Consider the following 16490-nt stretch of genomic DNA (forward strand, 5'->3'; position numbering starts at 1 on the left):
CCCCCTCCTACTGTACTTCTGGCAAGGACCGGTAGGACACGCCCACCCCTCATTTGAAACAGAGACAGGGACCAGAGAACATCTATAGGGAGCTCCAATAAAGGGGCTTTTTTTTAAATATAATGTTAATTTTTAGCACCAGGTTAAAGCCACACCATATATCACTTATAATTGCCTAAAAAATTTGTGTTTTTTCATTTATCCGATATGTCTCCTTTAACACAAGGATACCATTTGGTATGAATTCTGAATTCGATGTTACTTGTTTACTATTGAGATACATAGATATATCCGCAAATTTCTTATATCATGTGCTATTTCTCACTATAATCATGTATTGCTGTTTTTATGGAATGTTCTTTAACTACTTGACTTATATTGTGTACATTGTTGTTATTGGGTCACATTGAGTCGTTTTCCCCTTTCGTTTTTTTTTTCTTTTCTGCTATACTGTTTTTTGATTGGTTGCTTTCTGTATAAAAGCTCATTTCCTGTGGGTGGGACCTCAGCCCATGATTAAGTACCTTGGAGATGTGAAAGGCGTAGGGTCTATGGAGATGTTTTTATACTTTTAACTATGATCAAAAAAGACTTATTTTTTAACATATTATTGGCTCTGTGGATTGTGCCGGATAGCCCTTTCTTTTTTCTGTACACATCGGTGTGCTCTGCTACCCCCATATGCTGTCAGCCCTCTGACATGTCATGTCAATCATCCTCCCTCATCACTATAACCCTAACCCTAACCCTAACCCTCACCCTGAAAGGCTATTCCCAAAACCTTAGATTTTGCTTTTGGATGGGTGATCCAGAGACTGTACAAAGGAGAACAGAGAAGACTTGACCACTGAGGACACTCTCCTACATACTCTGCATTTTATATGCAATATATAAAATATATACCGGTAAACATAGGATTTAAGTGCTCACATGAGAACCTAGCACTCAAGTCCAGAAACATGCACTACTGTGGTTGCTACCCTCTAACTTTGGTGCTAGCATGAGGGGAAACCCACCCAGAACAATTATAATTGCTCTGGATTTTCTTAGTGAGCAGTTGTAACATACAAACTACAGGTATGTTTCTGCCCAGAGACTCTCACCATCTGGACCCAATGCTACACTGAGATCCACTTATCTGAGCCACGTTCTCCGCAATAGCAACAGGAGCGCTGAGTTGGAAATATCCTGCTAACAAGGTGTTTGGGGTCTTAATTAATATTAAACCCCAGTGCTTCCATAATCTGCATTCTTCTGCCTTACGTATTGAACTATTGTACGTTGATCTTGATAAATTACAGCTGTTAGGGGACAGGGAGTTGTAGTACTATAGTTTCAATGCCCTAGTTTTATATCAGCGACTGATGCTATAAAAAGTCTCCTTTGCTGCCTCGTCACATAGTTACATAGTTAATTCATGCTTGAAAAAAATACAAGTGTCCATCAAGTTCAGCCCCCTGTGTATCCCCCATTATCAGCTGACAGCCCCGGAGTTTTATTCCCAGCACCATCAGTTAATGGGTTTACCCACATAATTGAAAAGCTTCTATGGACAGAAATAAACTGAATCTATACTGAAAGGCTCAATGTTACTCCCTCCCAGCATGTACCTCCCCCTCCGTATGCCTCCGGCACTGAAATATAAATAGCTGGATAAGGACTGTCACTGTACCATTAATATTATATGTACTATGCGCTGTGTGATAAATGGAAAGTGTTTTATGTTCTTAGTGCAAATACTACGTGTGGCAGCGTTATTTATTCATGTGATTGGATATAACCAGCCATCCAGCGCTCTTCTGTGGGAATGTCTCTAGGATGAAAACATGAATATTCTATATAAGCTGACAGTGGTCAGCACATTATTCCTTATAATACATGAGTGATACTCCCTGTATAACTCAGCCTGCAGCCTTGTGCCTTTATATGGTCACAGAACAACCCCTCAGTGACTTCTAATATCCTTATCATTTACAGTAGGGGGTACATTATCCTTATAATACATGAGTGATACTCAGAGTTCCCTGTATAACTCAACCTGCAGCCTTGTGCCTTTATATGGTCACAGAACAACCCCTCAGTGACTTCTAATATCCTTATCATTTACAGTAGGGGGTACATTATCCTTATAATACATGAGTGATACTCAGAGTTCCCTGTATAACTCAGCCTGCAGCCTTGTGCCTTTATATGGTCACAGAACAACCCCTCAGTGACTTCTAAAATCCTTATCATTTACAGTAGGGGGTACATTACCCCTTATAATACATGAGTGATACTCAGAGTTCCCTGTATAACTCAGCCTGCAGCCTTGTGCCTTTATATGGTCACAGAACAACCCCTCGGTGACTTCTAATGTCCTTATCATTTACAGTAGGGGGTACATTATCCCTTATAACAGCTTGCCAGCTGTTGTTAAAATATAACTCTAAACTACTAAACTCAAATAAAAGCATTCAGGCTATGCATCAGCTTTGCATTTATACTATATGAATGTGTGTCTCTCTTGCCAATCTGTCAGTGCTTTGCGCCCTCTATTGGAGATAACGGTCAGAGCTGACTCTTGGGAGTCTTTACAGAAACTTGGCATCTAAAAAAATGCAGAGCTCTTCATTAGCCAGAAGATCAATTATAGATATTGGTATTGACACCGGAGAGCTTCTAATGGTATAGGGGGAGGTATCCAGTGTCCCAGGAACATTCCATTCCTTCCCAGTTGGGAACATGCCACTTATATAATTAGCAATTTGAGACTCTAAGAAGTACATTTATCCAAAAAAGGACCTTATTTAATAAATGAAGAGCCTGTAATTCAGTGCTTATGTCCCAGCATGTCTTGGGTTAGTTTAATGGGAGCCAAGGGCAGACTCTAACGCCTTCTAGGGTTTGTGACATCTAAGAGTGTACCCACAATGCAAATAGGGTATTGGGTACATAGTGGGTAGTTTAATGTGGGTGGGGTCTGGGTGTTAGTAGGGGGTGCAGGTAGGTAGGAGCAAGGGAAGACCCTGGAACTGCACCCAAATACTAAGGAGGATTGTCTTTGGAGGAGACTGGGTGCATGTTTAATTATCTCCCAGTAGTTGCATTGAGAAACAATTCTGTTTGGGAAAGAACTTAAAAGAAATAATTTGTTGAGCTACAATGGTCCTCTGTAGAGCACTTAGAGCAGATTTAAAGTTTATGTTCCCTTTAATCTGCATAAACCGAGCTCAGATCCATAAAAGCCGACGGCTGTCGCTTATATTAAACAGTAGGTAAAGATAATGGGTATTTCTCAGACTGTCAGCCATGTCCCTCTGGTTTGGGGAGTGTATTCTTAGGCGTGAGCAGGAGAATCATCTGGCCTGCAGGATAATTGGATTCGGCCCCATTCCAGCTTCAGCAAACAGTGCAAAGCAAAGAGCACTGAGGAGAGATGGCAGATTGAGTGGGTGTGTGACAGAGGCACCAGAGGCATTTTGCCTTATCAATAACAACTACAGCCAGGGAACTTTAGTTGTCCAGCCTATGAGCCCTCAGCCAGTGGGTGATGTGAAAGCAGCAACCTATAAAGGGCTGCAGGTAGGGCAACACTGCCCCATTTCTGCCATCTGGTTTTACTGCCAATCTTAATTGCCTAATTCTCTGCTCTTGCCCTCCTGTCCTACTGTCATGATCATGCCCTACAAATACCATCTTGCCCTATGGTCACCATCTTTTCCTACTGCAGTGAGACTTTAACCTCTGGAGCTGGACCCAAACTTGGGTTTCTATGCTCTTTATGTTTTATGGTGAAATATTTCTCTGCAATGGTCAGTAATAATAATGTCTCAATCTTCTCCTATTCTCACCATCTTCTTCTGCTGTATCAATCTTCTCCTACTCTCTTGTCCTATGGTCAGCATTTTGTCTTACTACTCCTCTTTTCCTTCTGCTACATTTTACAATGCTGTCACATTTGCCCCCATTTTGCACTGTCACCATCTTCTCCTACTCTCACCATCTTCTCCTGCTGTCTCCATCTTCTCTTACCCTCATCATCTTGTCTTGCTGCCTCAATCTTCTCCTGCTCTCTTGCCCTATGGTCAGCATTTTGTCCTACTACTCCTCTTGTCCAGCTTGTCTTTCTGCTGCATTTTACAATGCTGTCACTTTTGCCCCCATTTTGCACTGTGTCACCATCTTCTCCTACTCTCACCATCTTGTCCTGCTATCTCCATCTTCTCCTACTCTCACCATCTTGTCCTGCTATCTCCATCTTCTCTTACTCTCACCATCTTGTCTTGCTGGCTCAATCTTCTCCTACTCTCACCATCTTCTCTTGATTTTACCTGCTTGTCCTGCTATCTTTATCTTCTCCTACTCTCACAGTCTTCTCTTACTTTCACCACCTTGTCCTATTATCTCCATCTTCATCTACTCTCACTATTTTGTCCTGCTGTCTCCATCTTGCCCTACGGTCGGCACCTTGTCATACAAATCCCCTTGTCAAGCTTGTCCTTCTGCTACATTTTACCCTGCTGTCACTTTTTTCCTCCTTTTGAACTGTCACCATCTTCTACTCTCATCATCTTGTCCTGCTGTCTGAATCTTCTCCTATTCTCACCATCTTGCCTTACAGCTACCATCTTGCTGTATTGATACAATCTTACCATGTCATCATCTTGTCCCAGTACTGCCATCATGCCCTTCTGTCACTGTCTTGCACTGCTGTCATCACTCCTACTGCTGCTTTTTTTTTTTAACCCTGCTGTCATATCTTGGTCTTCTATTCTGATAATTCTTCCTACCCAAGGGCCCCTGCCTGGACATGTCTGCCTGTGAAACTATTGACAGATTGTGGGGTTACTGAAGCTGAGGGACTCATAATAATTTTCTCCCTGAGAATCCAGACAGAGTTTTCTCATCCACTTCCAACACACCAAAACCGTGTGAGAATGAATCATGTATGTATGCCTCAGTGCACATGCATTTGCTTTCAGATGGGAAGCTCTGGGCAGAACAAAGACAAAAACAACCCTTGTGAGACTTGAATCTTTATTTACTAAAGAAAATTTTATGCTATTCCATTCTTTTCAGGTTTTTTCCCAGGGAAGGGGTAATGCACTTTGGTTGAATACTTGTGTGACTTCAAGCTTCAGGAAATATTCACTGATCTTTATGGTTTCTCTTTCTGTCCCCCATGAGCTTTGGGTTAATTTACAACTTTGGTCCCCGAAACACAAGGTACTCATAGTGGTGCCTCCAAGGGAATGCTCTCTATCCCTGCATCTATATACTTGATGGTACTAACTATCTTGCAGTCCTTGGTTGAGCCTGAGATAACTCTACTGGCTACTATAAGTCAAGGTGAAGCTACTCAAAAGAGCTAGCCCTCACTTAACTAGTACTCATCCTCTACCCCAACTTTTATTGAGGCCTCTTACCTCTTAGCTTAGATTCCCCTCTTCTTTTACATAGATCTCCCTTGACTCTTGGCTCATCCACCATCAGGGGAGTCCAAAGAGGTCTGATATGGCTGCTCTTTGTTTTCTATAACCTACGGGAACCCACCTAACACTGAGAGCCAATATGGACATTCCCACCTCCACGGCTCCTGCCATTACGGATAAATACATCTACACAGAGAAGAATGTTCTGTTTGTCAGTGGCTTTTGTGACCATCATGCTAAGCTTTCAAGAGAAACCAGGACTTCTCCCCAAATGTCACAATAATTGGCCTTGAGACTGAGTGTCGCCAACCATTGCTCCAGAACCACCAACTGATTGTCTTTGGGAAACAATATTGTGGCAGAGAAATAAAGTTTGATCTTCCCCCCTAAAAGAGAATGGGGGAAAATGCAAGAAAACCTCAAACCATCAACACATTAAAGAAAACCTCTCTCTCTCTCTCTCTCTCTCTCTCTCTCTCTCTCTCTCTCTCTCTCTCTCTCTCTCTCTCTCTCTCTCTCTCTATGTTTGTATATATATATATATATATATATATATATATATATATACACACACACACACACACACACACACACACACACACACACACACACACACACACACACACACAGCAGGGCTGACTGCGGAAATCCTAACAAATCAGCCCAGACTGGCAGCTCCGAGACCCTGGCTATTAACCAGTTGTCACTTTTATATCTTTCCAAGAATTATAATACAGGGAGAAGCGATGGGTTCATCATTCTTGCATTTCGCTTTACAATGCTGTTTCCATCACCCCTATTAAATAAAGCGCTCGTTAATAGTGATATGATTTTTATCTACTCCCTGCAGAGGGCTGTGTATCACCCAGGAATATACAGGCAGGCCCAATGCATCCTATTTGCTCCTTATTGGAATAGGGCTGCCGTATGTAGCGGCCCCTCCTTTAAAAGGATATTCTCATTTCCTCTGTAATCACGATCATTGATTCTTGTCCATGGCCTGAGTAAATTCCATTTGCACTTCAGTAAATATGTGTAATATGTATTAGATATCTGTTGTGATGTCCCAGCGTGCAATGTATATACACAGGGAGTGGAATAGGACTCTCGCTTGGGAATACTGCTGGATTGTAGCATTCTACCTGCATTCTGCACCTACAGGGTTAATCAGTTTCGATTCCCATCCCCTCAAGGTTTGGTTTATAATCCCATCTATTAAGTGCTGTCCTTTCTCATGTCATGTCCAACAGACTAAGCCAATTACCTTCCTATTGATCCACTGTCTCTCGAAAAGTGTATCCACAGGAAAGGGCCTCTGTCACTCTCAGCATCAATTTCATCTGCAGCCCACGGGTCCCCCATCCTAGGAATGATGGAGACAAAGCGTTTGAGATTATTACAGTTACATAGTTAAATCAGGTTGAAAAAAGACAAATTCCATCAAGTTTAACCCCTCCAAATGAAAACCCAGCATCCATAGACCCTCCCTACACTCACATAAATTCTATATACCCATATCTATACTAATTATAGAGTTAAGTATCACAATAGCCTTTGATATTATGTCTGTCCAAAAAATCATCCAAGTCCCTCTTATAGTCATTAACTGAATCAGCATCACAACATCACCCGGCAGTGCATTCCCCAACCTCACTGTCCTGACTGTGAAGAACCCCCTACGTTGCTTCAAATGAAAGTTCTTTTCTTCTAGTCTAAAGGGGTGGTCTCTGGTACGTGATCCACTTTATGGGTAAAAAGGTCCCCTGCTATTTGTCTATAATGTCCTCTAATGGACTTGTAAAGTCCCCTCGCAAGCACCTTTTTTCCCCAACCCCAACCTTGTCAGTCTCCCCTCATAATTTAAGTCTTCCCTCCCTCTAACAGATTTGTCTTATGTGCCCAGAACATTCCTTCTCTGTATATTTGTATTTATACATATGGGAGGAGGTGCCATATTGATTCCCTTAGACAGTACAGTATGAGGGTATAGCTTATTGTGTGTCCAGAACATTCCTTCTCTGTATATTTGTATTTATACATATGGGAGGAGGGAGGTGCCATATTGATTTCCTTAGACAGTAAAGTATGAGGGTATAGCTTATTGTGTACCCAGAACAAAACTTCTCCTTATTACTAATGGACAATACAATGAATACAATGAAAACAAATGACCAGAGAAGATTAAAGCACAAGTCAGAATGGGCCACCAGGGGTTAAAGTGACTTCTCTCTGATCCCAGTGAAACAATCAGATTTGAAGATTTGATCTGAATAGCCATGAAGATATTCAGTTTAGGAAAAACGTGTTGGATAAACTGATAGATTTGTCTCCTGTGTCACGGGGGGGGGGGGGGGGGGTAGTAACATCTCCTACAGAATCGGAGATTGATTTGCAAATAATGGATCCAGTGAAGAAATGCACAAAGGTCCATCCCTTTTTAACAACAAAGATGTGCATTTGGGGTTCAAAGAATAATAGTATTTCACGTTGAGGTCACCAAACAAATAAATCTTTTTCATTGTTTATTATTTATGGTTTTTGAGTTATTTAGCTTTTAATTCAGCAGCTCTCCGGTTTGCAATTTCAGCCATTTGGGTTGCTAGGGTCCAAATTACCATAGCAACCATGCATTGATTTGAATTGAGAGACTGGAATAGGAATAGAATGGAATAGAAAGAGGAGTAATACAAATTAGCAATAATAATAAATGTGTGAGAATCTGTTTTTTTAGAAGGAGTCAGTGACTCCCATTTGAAAGCTGGAAAGAGACAGAAGAAGAATTTTAAAAACCTATAAAAGGTAAATAATGAAGACCAATTGGAAAGTTGCTTAGAATTGGCCATTCTTTAATATACACAAAGATTACTTCAAGGTGAATCGCCCACTCTTCAGGGGTTACAGTATTTACTATGGTCCTGCAAGAGCACTAAGTGCTTCAAATAACCAAAATACAATACTCAGATAATGTAAATAAAATATTGCTCTCCTAGAATGAACATATTGCATGTTGGTGCCTAACAAATACATAGACATCTGATCTTCATGATAGAAGAAAATTGCAAAAAAACAGAAGAAAATCCTTCATTAATTTTGTTGCCCTCCCCTGTAGCTTATAGCCTACAGCACAGCCAAGGTGCCACCAAACCTGTAATTCTTTCTATTTCTTCCTTTGCACATTTGGTTCCTTTATTGCTACAGAATTCTTTCCCGGTTCCCTGGTTTTTAACTCCCATGCCAGGGTAGACACTAAAAGGGACATATGTGAAATAATGAGTATAGAATCTGATATAAGAGAGGGGGAGATGAGTTTACAGGACACCCACACACCCTTCTGCCAACATTAACTCGTGGCACAATGATTAGATAACACGTACTGGGATGCTTCTTACACATATTTTTCTGGGGCACTCAGAAGTGATATAAAAGGCATACTAAATGGCTGGAATCAGTTAGTTATACCAGGGTAATCAGGGACTCACAGCATGGTTAAAAATAATATTGGGGTTGAGGACCTGACAAATAAACCAATGAAGTTATTTTCTATAAGGACCAATCAGCAGGTAGCATTGACTGGTTACCTGTATCAAAGCAAATACCTCATTGGTTGCTATGCACCTCGGCAAGTTTTGCACCTTTTATGACATGTGGGGTAAATGGCTATAAGACTATCTGGATTCATTCTCTGCAGGTGATTTCTTTCCCATTGTAATGACTGTTCTCCTCTGTACTTAAAAAAGGAAATTAAAGAGGCTAGTGAAGCAAATCCCTGTTTTAATCCCCAGAAGCACAGTAATAAACAAACCCAGGATAGAAGCAGAGTAATGGACAAACCCAAGGTAGAAGCAGAGTCATGGACAAACCCAAGATAGAAGCAGAGTCATGGAGAAACTCAAGATAGAAGCAGAGTAATGGACACACCCAAGACAGAAGCAGCATAATGGACAAACCCAAGGTAGATGCAGATTAAAGTTCAAACCCAAATAAGAAGCAGCATAATGAACAAACCCAAGATAGAAGCAGAGTAATGGTCAAACCCAAGGTAGTAGCAGAGTGATGGTCAACCCCAAGGTAGAAGCAGAGTAACGTACAAACCCAAGTTAGAAGCAGATTAATGGACAACCCCAAGATAGAAGCAGAGTAATGGACAAACCCCAGATAGAAGCAGAGCAATGGTCAACCCCCAGATAGAAGCAGAGTAATGGACAACCCCAAGATAGAAGCAGAGTAATGGACAAACCCCATATAGAAGCAGAGTAATGAACAAACCCCAGATAGAAGCAGAGTAATGAACAAACCCCAGATAGAAGCAGAGTAATGGTCAAACCCAAGGTAGAAGCAGAGTAAAGTACAAACCCAAATTAGAAGCAGAGTAATGGACAAACCCAAGATAGAAGAAGAGTAATGGACAAACCCAAGATAGAAGCAGAATTATGGTAAAACCCAAGATAGAAGCAGAGTAATGGACAAACCCCAGATAGAAGCAGAGTAATGAACAAACGCAAGATAGAAGCAGAGTAATGGTTAAACCCAAGGTAGTAGCAGAGTAATAAACAAACCCAAGGTAGAAGCAGAGTAAAGTACAAACCCAAGTTAGAAGCAGAGTAATGGACAAACCCAAGATAGAAGAAGAGTAATGGACAAACCCAAGATAGAAGCAGAGTAATGGAAAACCCCCAGATAGAAGCAGAGTAATGGACAAACCCCAGATAGAAGAAAAGTATTGGACAAACCCCAGAGAGAAGCAGAGTAATGGACAAACCGAAGATAAAAGCAGAGTCATGGACAAACCCAAGACAGGGTTGAAACCACAGAAGGCCCAAAATGTTGGAAATCCATTATCTCCCTCATATGGTTTCTCCCATACAGTCACTTCCCTGGTAATGACTCTCAGGAAGATGTATGAGTTGGGTTATGAGCCAATTACTCTGACCCCCCAGCAGCCTCTTTCCTTCTTTCTTTGTGACTTGTGGTTTGGGTTATTTGAAATCCCCCCACCCCTCTTAAAGCTTTAAACAAATCTGTTATGTAAGAAGGATATTTAGTGAGTCACAACAAAAGGGAGGAAGACATGAGCTTCAAGCATAGAATTCTCACCTATTTATTTTGATCATTATATAATTTATGAATGTATGGGTTTACTTCCTCTTTACGAATCACAAGTTCTTGCAAGGGTTACTAATGTGACATGCATTTTCTGTATCTTCAGATAAGACAGTGAGCTACTGATCTACTGGGAAGACAGAAGACGATAAGCAATCGTATTTCATTCCCAGGAGCCCCCCACCCAGACAAGCAAAGCCATGAATTTCCTACGCAGGCGCCTTTCAGACAGTAGCTTTGTGGCCAACCTACCCAATGGATATATGATGGACCTTCAGAGGCCAGATAACTCCACAAGCTCCCCAGTCTCACCAGCCATGGATAGGAAGCAACAGCCTCCTCCTGCCCCAGTTTCAGCCTCCACAGGGGGAACCAGCCTCTTCAGCTCAATCACCAATGCAGTGAAGCAGACCACCCAAGCAGCTGCGGGGCTAGTGGAACAGACTGGGGCACCAGCAACCCCAGTAGTGTTAAAGCCCAAGGTTCTCCTGGTGATTGATGATCCTCATACAGACTGGTAAGGAAATGTAGACTTAGCCCTTTCTCTAATCTGATTTACGTGATGCATCAAGCAGAAGAAGGCAATGGCTCTGTGCAGCCCCAAGGCCAAATTCTGTGACCTGACATTCCTGTAGTGTCCTTTATGCTTACAGTGGCTCAGTGGTCCATGACCTAAATTAGGAGGCCTACAGCAGGTATTTGAAACCATGAACAGCAGTTCGTGGACCAGAGGAAGGCCAACATGATCCAAACATGGAATCAAGAGGAACATCTCATGGACCCAGATGGTGGGGCAGATTATCCTCTAGGCCATGGGTCAAGTAAAGGTGTATTGGGTTGTGCCTGAAATCTGTGTCCATATTATAGTTTTTGTTAATCTTGAAGCTCACACTAATTAAAACATGGACCTCCAGCCAATCTGGTCACAGTACTGATTGCTCCTGCTACTGAGCCACCTCAATCAGTGTCTGAAGGGCTTTGACATAGAGGGATGTCTCAATCTTACTATGATAGCTGCAAGGACTGGCCTTTAGCACCACTCTGCCAGCCTAAGCCCAACAACAGAGCTTCCATTCAGATGGAATATTATTAAATTATAAAGCAATAAAGGCTGCATTAATAAACACTACAGCAAGATGGCAATGTTGTGCTGCATTAGGCTACAGTAACATAAAGGAATGTAGATTTAAGGTCCCAGCTAACAGAAGGATATACCTAGAGACCCACGTTATAAACACATTTATCACTCAGTGACGGCTGCTGCCATAACATCATATTCACCTTTTTTTTCAGACTCATATAATACAGCCAATAGGAACGTAACTCGCTTATACATATACACATATTTATCTTTTATATCTTCTATTTAACCCTGGATAATGATAAGAGATGCTGGGAACATAACCAGCTTTAAAAAAAAAAAATTGGGAATTAAAGGCAGTCTGCTTTCCCATGATTATTCACCAGCAACTTGCTGAGGTTAGTCTTCAATATATATATATATATATATATATATATATATATATATATCTTAGCTAGACTCCTAGCAGATACATTATACCGGCTGCAGTACTTGCTTCCCTTTTTTTATTTCCTGGTTGTGGATCAAGCTCCACCCCCTGCAGGATATGAGACAGTCAAGACTTCTCATTGGCTTGAGTGCTGCCATGGTTCACCTACTGGCAATAAAGGGCATTACAGTTCAGTGTAATAAGTAATATATTAAACCAGGAATGGAAATTCAAGTGTTAACTGTAGATCAGATTTTTATTGTAGCATTCTCATGCATCAGCTGGGCTTGAGAAAATGGGAAGTGTTGCTTTAAGAACACCTTCTGCCTGTGGATTCCTACAAATAACAAAATTTATACTGGCCTGGTAACCCATAGCAACAAGTCAGCTGGCAGGATTTACTGGTTGTCTGTTTAAACAAATATCTGATTGGTTGCTATGAGTTACTAGACCATGGCAAATTTTGTGCTTTTTATTACACTACCTGTATAGTGTGTAACTGCTGCTCCCAGGAAAAATAATGTGTTTGGAACCCACACAAGGCAACAACAACAACACATCTCAGAGTCTTCAGGGAATGTCAGTAGTCAGAGCATGACAGTTGTTGGCACATCAGTGCAGAGTCTCTTCTTCTGTGACATAAATGTACTGTATGAGACTGCCGTGCCCAGTGTCTCGCATGTTAAGTGTATAGTGAGTTGGCAAACATTCTTTATCTCTTGCCCACTGTCTCCCTGGCACTCAGTTCCCTGGCCATTATGTGCATACAATGAACTCAAACAGGATGACTTGCTGATACCTCAGTTATGTAGTCTGGGTGCAAGGAATCTCTCTGTGGGTGGTACGTTATTGTCCAGCACAACACCCATTGTTTATATAAGCACAGGGCCCTGCAGTTGCCCCCCTACTATACCTGCTATCCCACAGTCACACTCCCTTCCCAGAGACTATTATCCACTGTTACTATAGACACCATCTCTCCTACTATACCTGCTATCCCACAGTCACACTCCCTTCCCAGAGACTATTATCCACTGTTACTATAGACACCATCTCTCCTACTATACCTGCTATCCCACAGTCACACTCCCTTCCCAGAGACTATTATCCACTGTTACTATAGGCACCATCTCTCCCTACTATACCTGCTATCCCACAGTCACACTCCCTTCCCAGAGACTATTATCCACTGTTACTATAGACACCATCTCTCCCTACTATACCTGCTATCTCACAGTCACACTCCCTTCCCAGAGACTATTATCCCACTGTTACTATAGGCACCATCTCTCCCTACTATACCTGCTATCCCACAGTCACACTCCCTTCCCAGAGACTATTATCCACTGTTACTATAGGCACCATCTCTCCCTACTATACCTGCTATCCCACAGTCACACTCCCTTCCGAGAGACTATTATCCACTGTTACTATAGACACCATCTCTCCCTACTATACCTGCTATCCCACAGTCACACTCCCTTCCCAGAGACTATTATCCACTGTTACTATAGGCACCATCTCTCCCTACTATACCTGCTATCCCACAGTCACACTCCCTTCCCAGAGACTATTATCCACTGTTACTATAGGCACCATCTCTCCCTACTATACCTGCTATCCCACAGTCACACTCCCTTCCCAGAGACTATTATCCACTGTTACTATAGGCACCATCTCTCCCTACTATACCTGCTATCCCACAGTCACACTCCCTTCCCAGAGACTATTATCCACTGTTACTATAGGCACCATCTCTCCCTACTATACCTGCTATCCCACAGCCACACTCCCTTCCCAGAGACTATTATCCCACTGTTACTATAGACACCGTCTCTCCCTACTATACCTGCTATCCCACAGTCACACTCCCTTCCCAGAGACTATTTTCCACTGTTACTATAGGCACCATCTCTCCCTACTATACCTGCTATCCCACAGTCACACTCCCTTCCCAGAGACTATTATCCACTGTTACTATAGGCACCATCTCTCCCTACTATACCTGCTATCCCACAGTCACACTCCCTTCCAAGAGACTATTATCCACTGTTACTATAGACACCATCTCTCCCTACTATACCTGCTATCCCACAGTCACACTCCCTTCCCAGAGACTATTATCCACTGTTACTATAGACACCATCTCTCCCTACTATACCTGCTATCCCACAGTCACACTCCCTTCCCAGAGACTATTATCCACTGTTACTATAGGCACCATCTCTCCCTACTATACCTGCTATCACACAGTCACACTCCCTTCCCAAAGTTATGTGTTTGCTCTAGAATGACTACTACAGTTTATATAATGAAAGCTGCGATATAGCCATGGGGGCAGCCATTCAAGCTGGAAAAAGGAGAAAATGCACAGTGTACATAACCAGAAACATAACTAGAGGGGGTAGGGATGTGCAGCTGGGCCCCCCCGCCCCCCGCCCCCCGCCCCCCTCCGTATGCCCGGAACCACCCGGAATCAGCAGGGAACCTCCCAGAATTCGTGGCGGGCAAGCTGCCGGGGGGCCCTGAGGGGGTTTGGGCTCTGGCCCAATCGCACCCCCTGCTCCACCTGTAGTTACGCTACTGTACATAACAGAAAAAACACCATTGTATTCTAAATGGCTTTTCCATTATCTGCTGTGTAACCTTTGCCTTTTCTCTTTTTTTCAGGCTGCTCCCCTGACTACACAGCAGCTTGTTTATATAAACTATAGTAGTACTTATCTGTTATCTACTGTGTATCCTGTGCTTGAATTGCTGCCCCCATGGCTACACAGCAGCTTGTTTATATAAACTATAGTAGTACTTATCTGTTATCTACTGTGTATCCTGTGCTTGAATGGCTGCCCCCATGGCTACACAGCAGCTTGTTTATATAAACTATAGTAGTACTTATCTGTTATCTACTGTGTATCCTGTGCTTGAATGGCTGCCCCCATGGCTACACAGCAGCTTGTTTATATAAACTATAGTAGTACTTATCTGTTATCTACTGTGTATCCTGTGCTTGAATGGCTGCCCCCATGGCTACACAGCAGCTTGTTTATATAAACTATAGTAGTACTTATCTGTTATCTACTGTGTATCCTGTGCTTGAATGGCTGCCCCCATGGCTACACACAGCTTGTTTATATAAACTATAGTAGTACTTATCTGTTATCTACTGTGTATCCTGTGCTTGAATGGCTGCCCCCATGGCTACACAGCAGCTTGTTTATATAAACTATAGTAGTACTTATCTGTTATCTACTGTGTATCCTGTGCTTGGATGGCTGCCCCCATGGCTACACAGCAGCTTGTTTATATAAACTATAGTAGTACTTATCTGTTATCTACTGTGTATCCTGTGCTTGAATGGCTGCCCCCATGGCTACACAGCAGCTTATATATATATATATATATATATATATATACATATATATATATATATATATATATATATATATATATATATATATATATATATATATATATATATATATAGACAAATACAAGAGTCCTCTGCACTCAACCCTCAGACATTTTGTGCATACTGCTACTAAAAAATGCCTTACCCTTTAAACAAAACAGGGATTGTTTGTCCATATATTGCAATATATTTAAGCTGGCCAACTACGTCAAAGTCATCCCATATCTGGCCAGTCCAATGCTTGATTTTCATCTGATTCATTAAGAATTCTATTACTTCATTATAGATTTTACAAAGGGACTAACTTTTACCTGCAACTTACTTGCTGCTTTCAAAGTTAAACTCCCAAACTTGGCTGCCCTTTTATTAGACACCAGTGGGATCACCTGACTATAGTTGGGAAGGGTGGGAGCTACAACATGGAGCTGGTCACTGCTCCTGTATAACTATAACAAACAAGGGAAAGTTGTGCTCACCACTATTTGTCTATATGTATTTTGTGGTCACAGCCGCATTGCACCCCGCCTAATGGTTTTAAAAATTAGTGGTGAGCACAACTTTCCCTTGTGTATATATATATATAAGTATAGTAGTCTTCCTGAAGCAAACACACAATGTTTACCAGTGCAGGGTAACAGTATAGTATATATTAATTACTTTAAAACACTTTTATTTTTTGGTGTCACTGTTCCTTTAACACTGCTACAGGATTCCTCTCAATGTTGGCACTGTTGCAGTATTTACACAGTGCATAAAACTGATACATAATGGATATCAAATGCGCCTGCATTGTTTATTTAAAGGTGATTTATTTATTTATCAAACTAGAGCCCCTCCTCCCCCCGAGTCAGTGATGTCTAAGAAATTAGATATTTTTATTCATAAAAACAATTTAGTGGTAGGATTATCCTATGGCCCATTTACTACAAAGACAAAGAGGAGGGTGTGACAGGGCCTGTTGCACAGGGCGAATAAGATGAAATCCATCTGCCTCATGTCTGTGAGTCAGGAATAACCCCGGGTTCATCATCATCTGAACCACAGCATCTGACAGAT

At 41.8% G+C, this 16490-nt stretch overlaps 1 protein-coding gene across 2 annotated transcripts in view; it reads left to right on the forward strand.

Moving 5' to 3' along the window:
- The window catches only part of syn3.L (synapsin III L homeolog), a 174404-nt gene that overhangs the window by 20083 nt on the left and 137831 nt on the right, over positions 1–16490 (forward strand). Inside the window, exon 2 of one of the 2 annotated variants that reach the window (XM_018240835.2) lies at positions 10621–11031. In XM_018240835.2, the coding sequence (XP_018096324.1) occupies positions 10715–11031 (317 nt within the window). In that variant the 5' untranslated portion in view covers positions 10621–10714. 2 annotated transcript variants of the gene reach the window in all.

The sequence above is a fragment of the Xenopus laevis genome, chromosome 3L (genome assembly GCF_017654675.1).
Source record: "Xenopus laevis strain J_2021 chromosome 3L, Xenopus_laevis_v10.1, whole genome shotgun sequence".
NCBI classification, from domain to species: Eukaryota; Metazoa; Chordata; class Amphibia; order Anura; family Pipidae; genus Xenopus; species Xenopus laevis.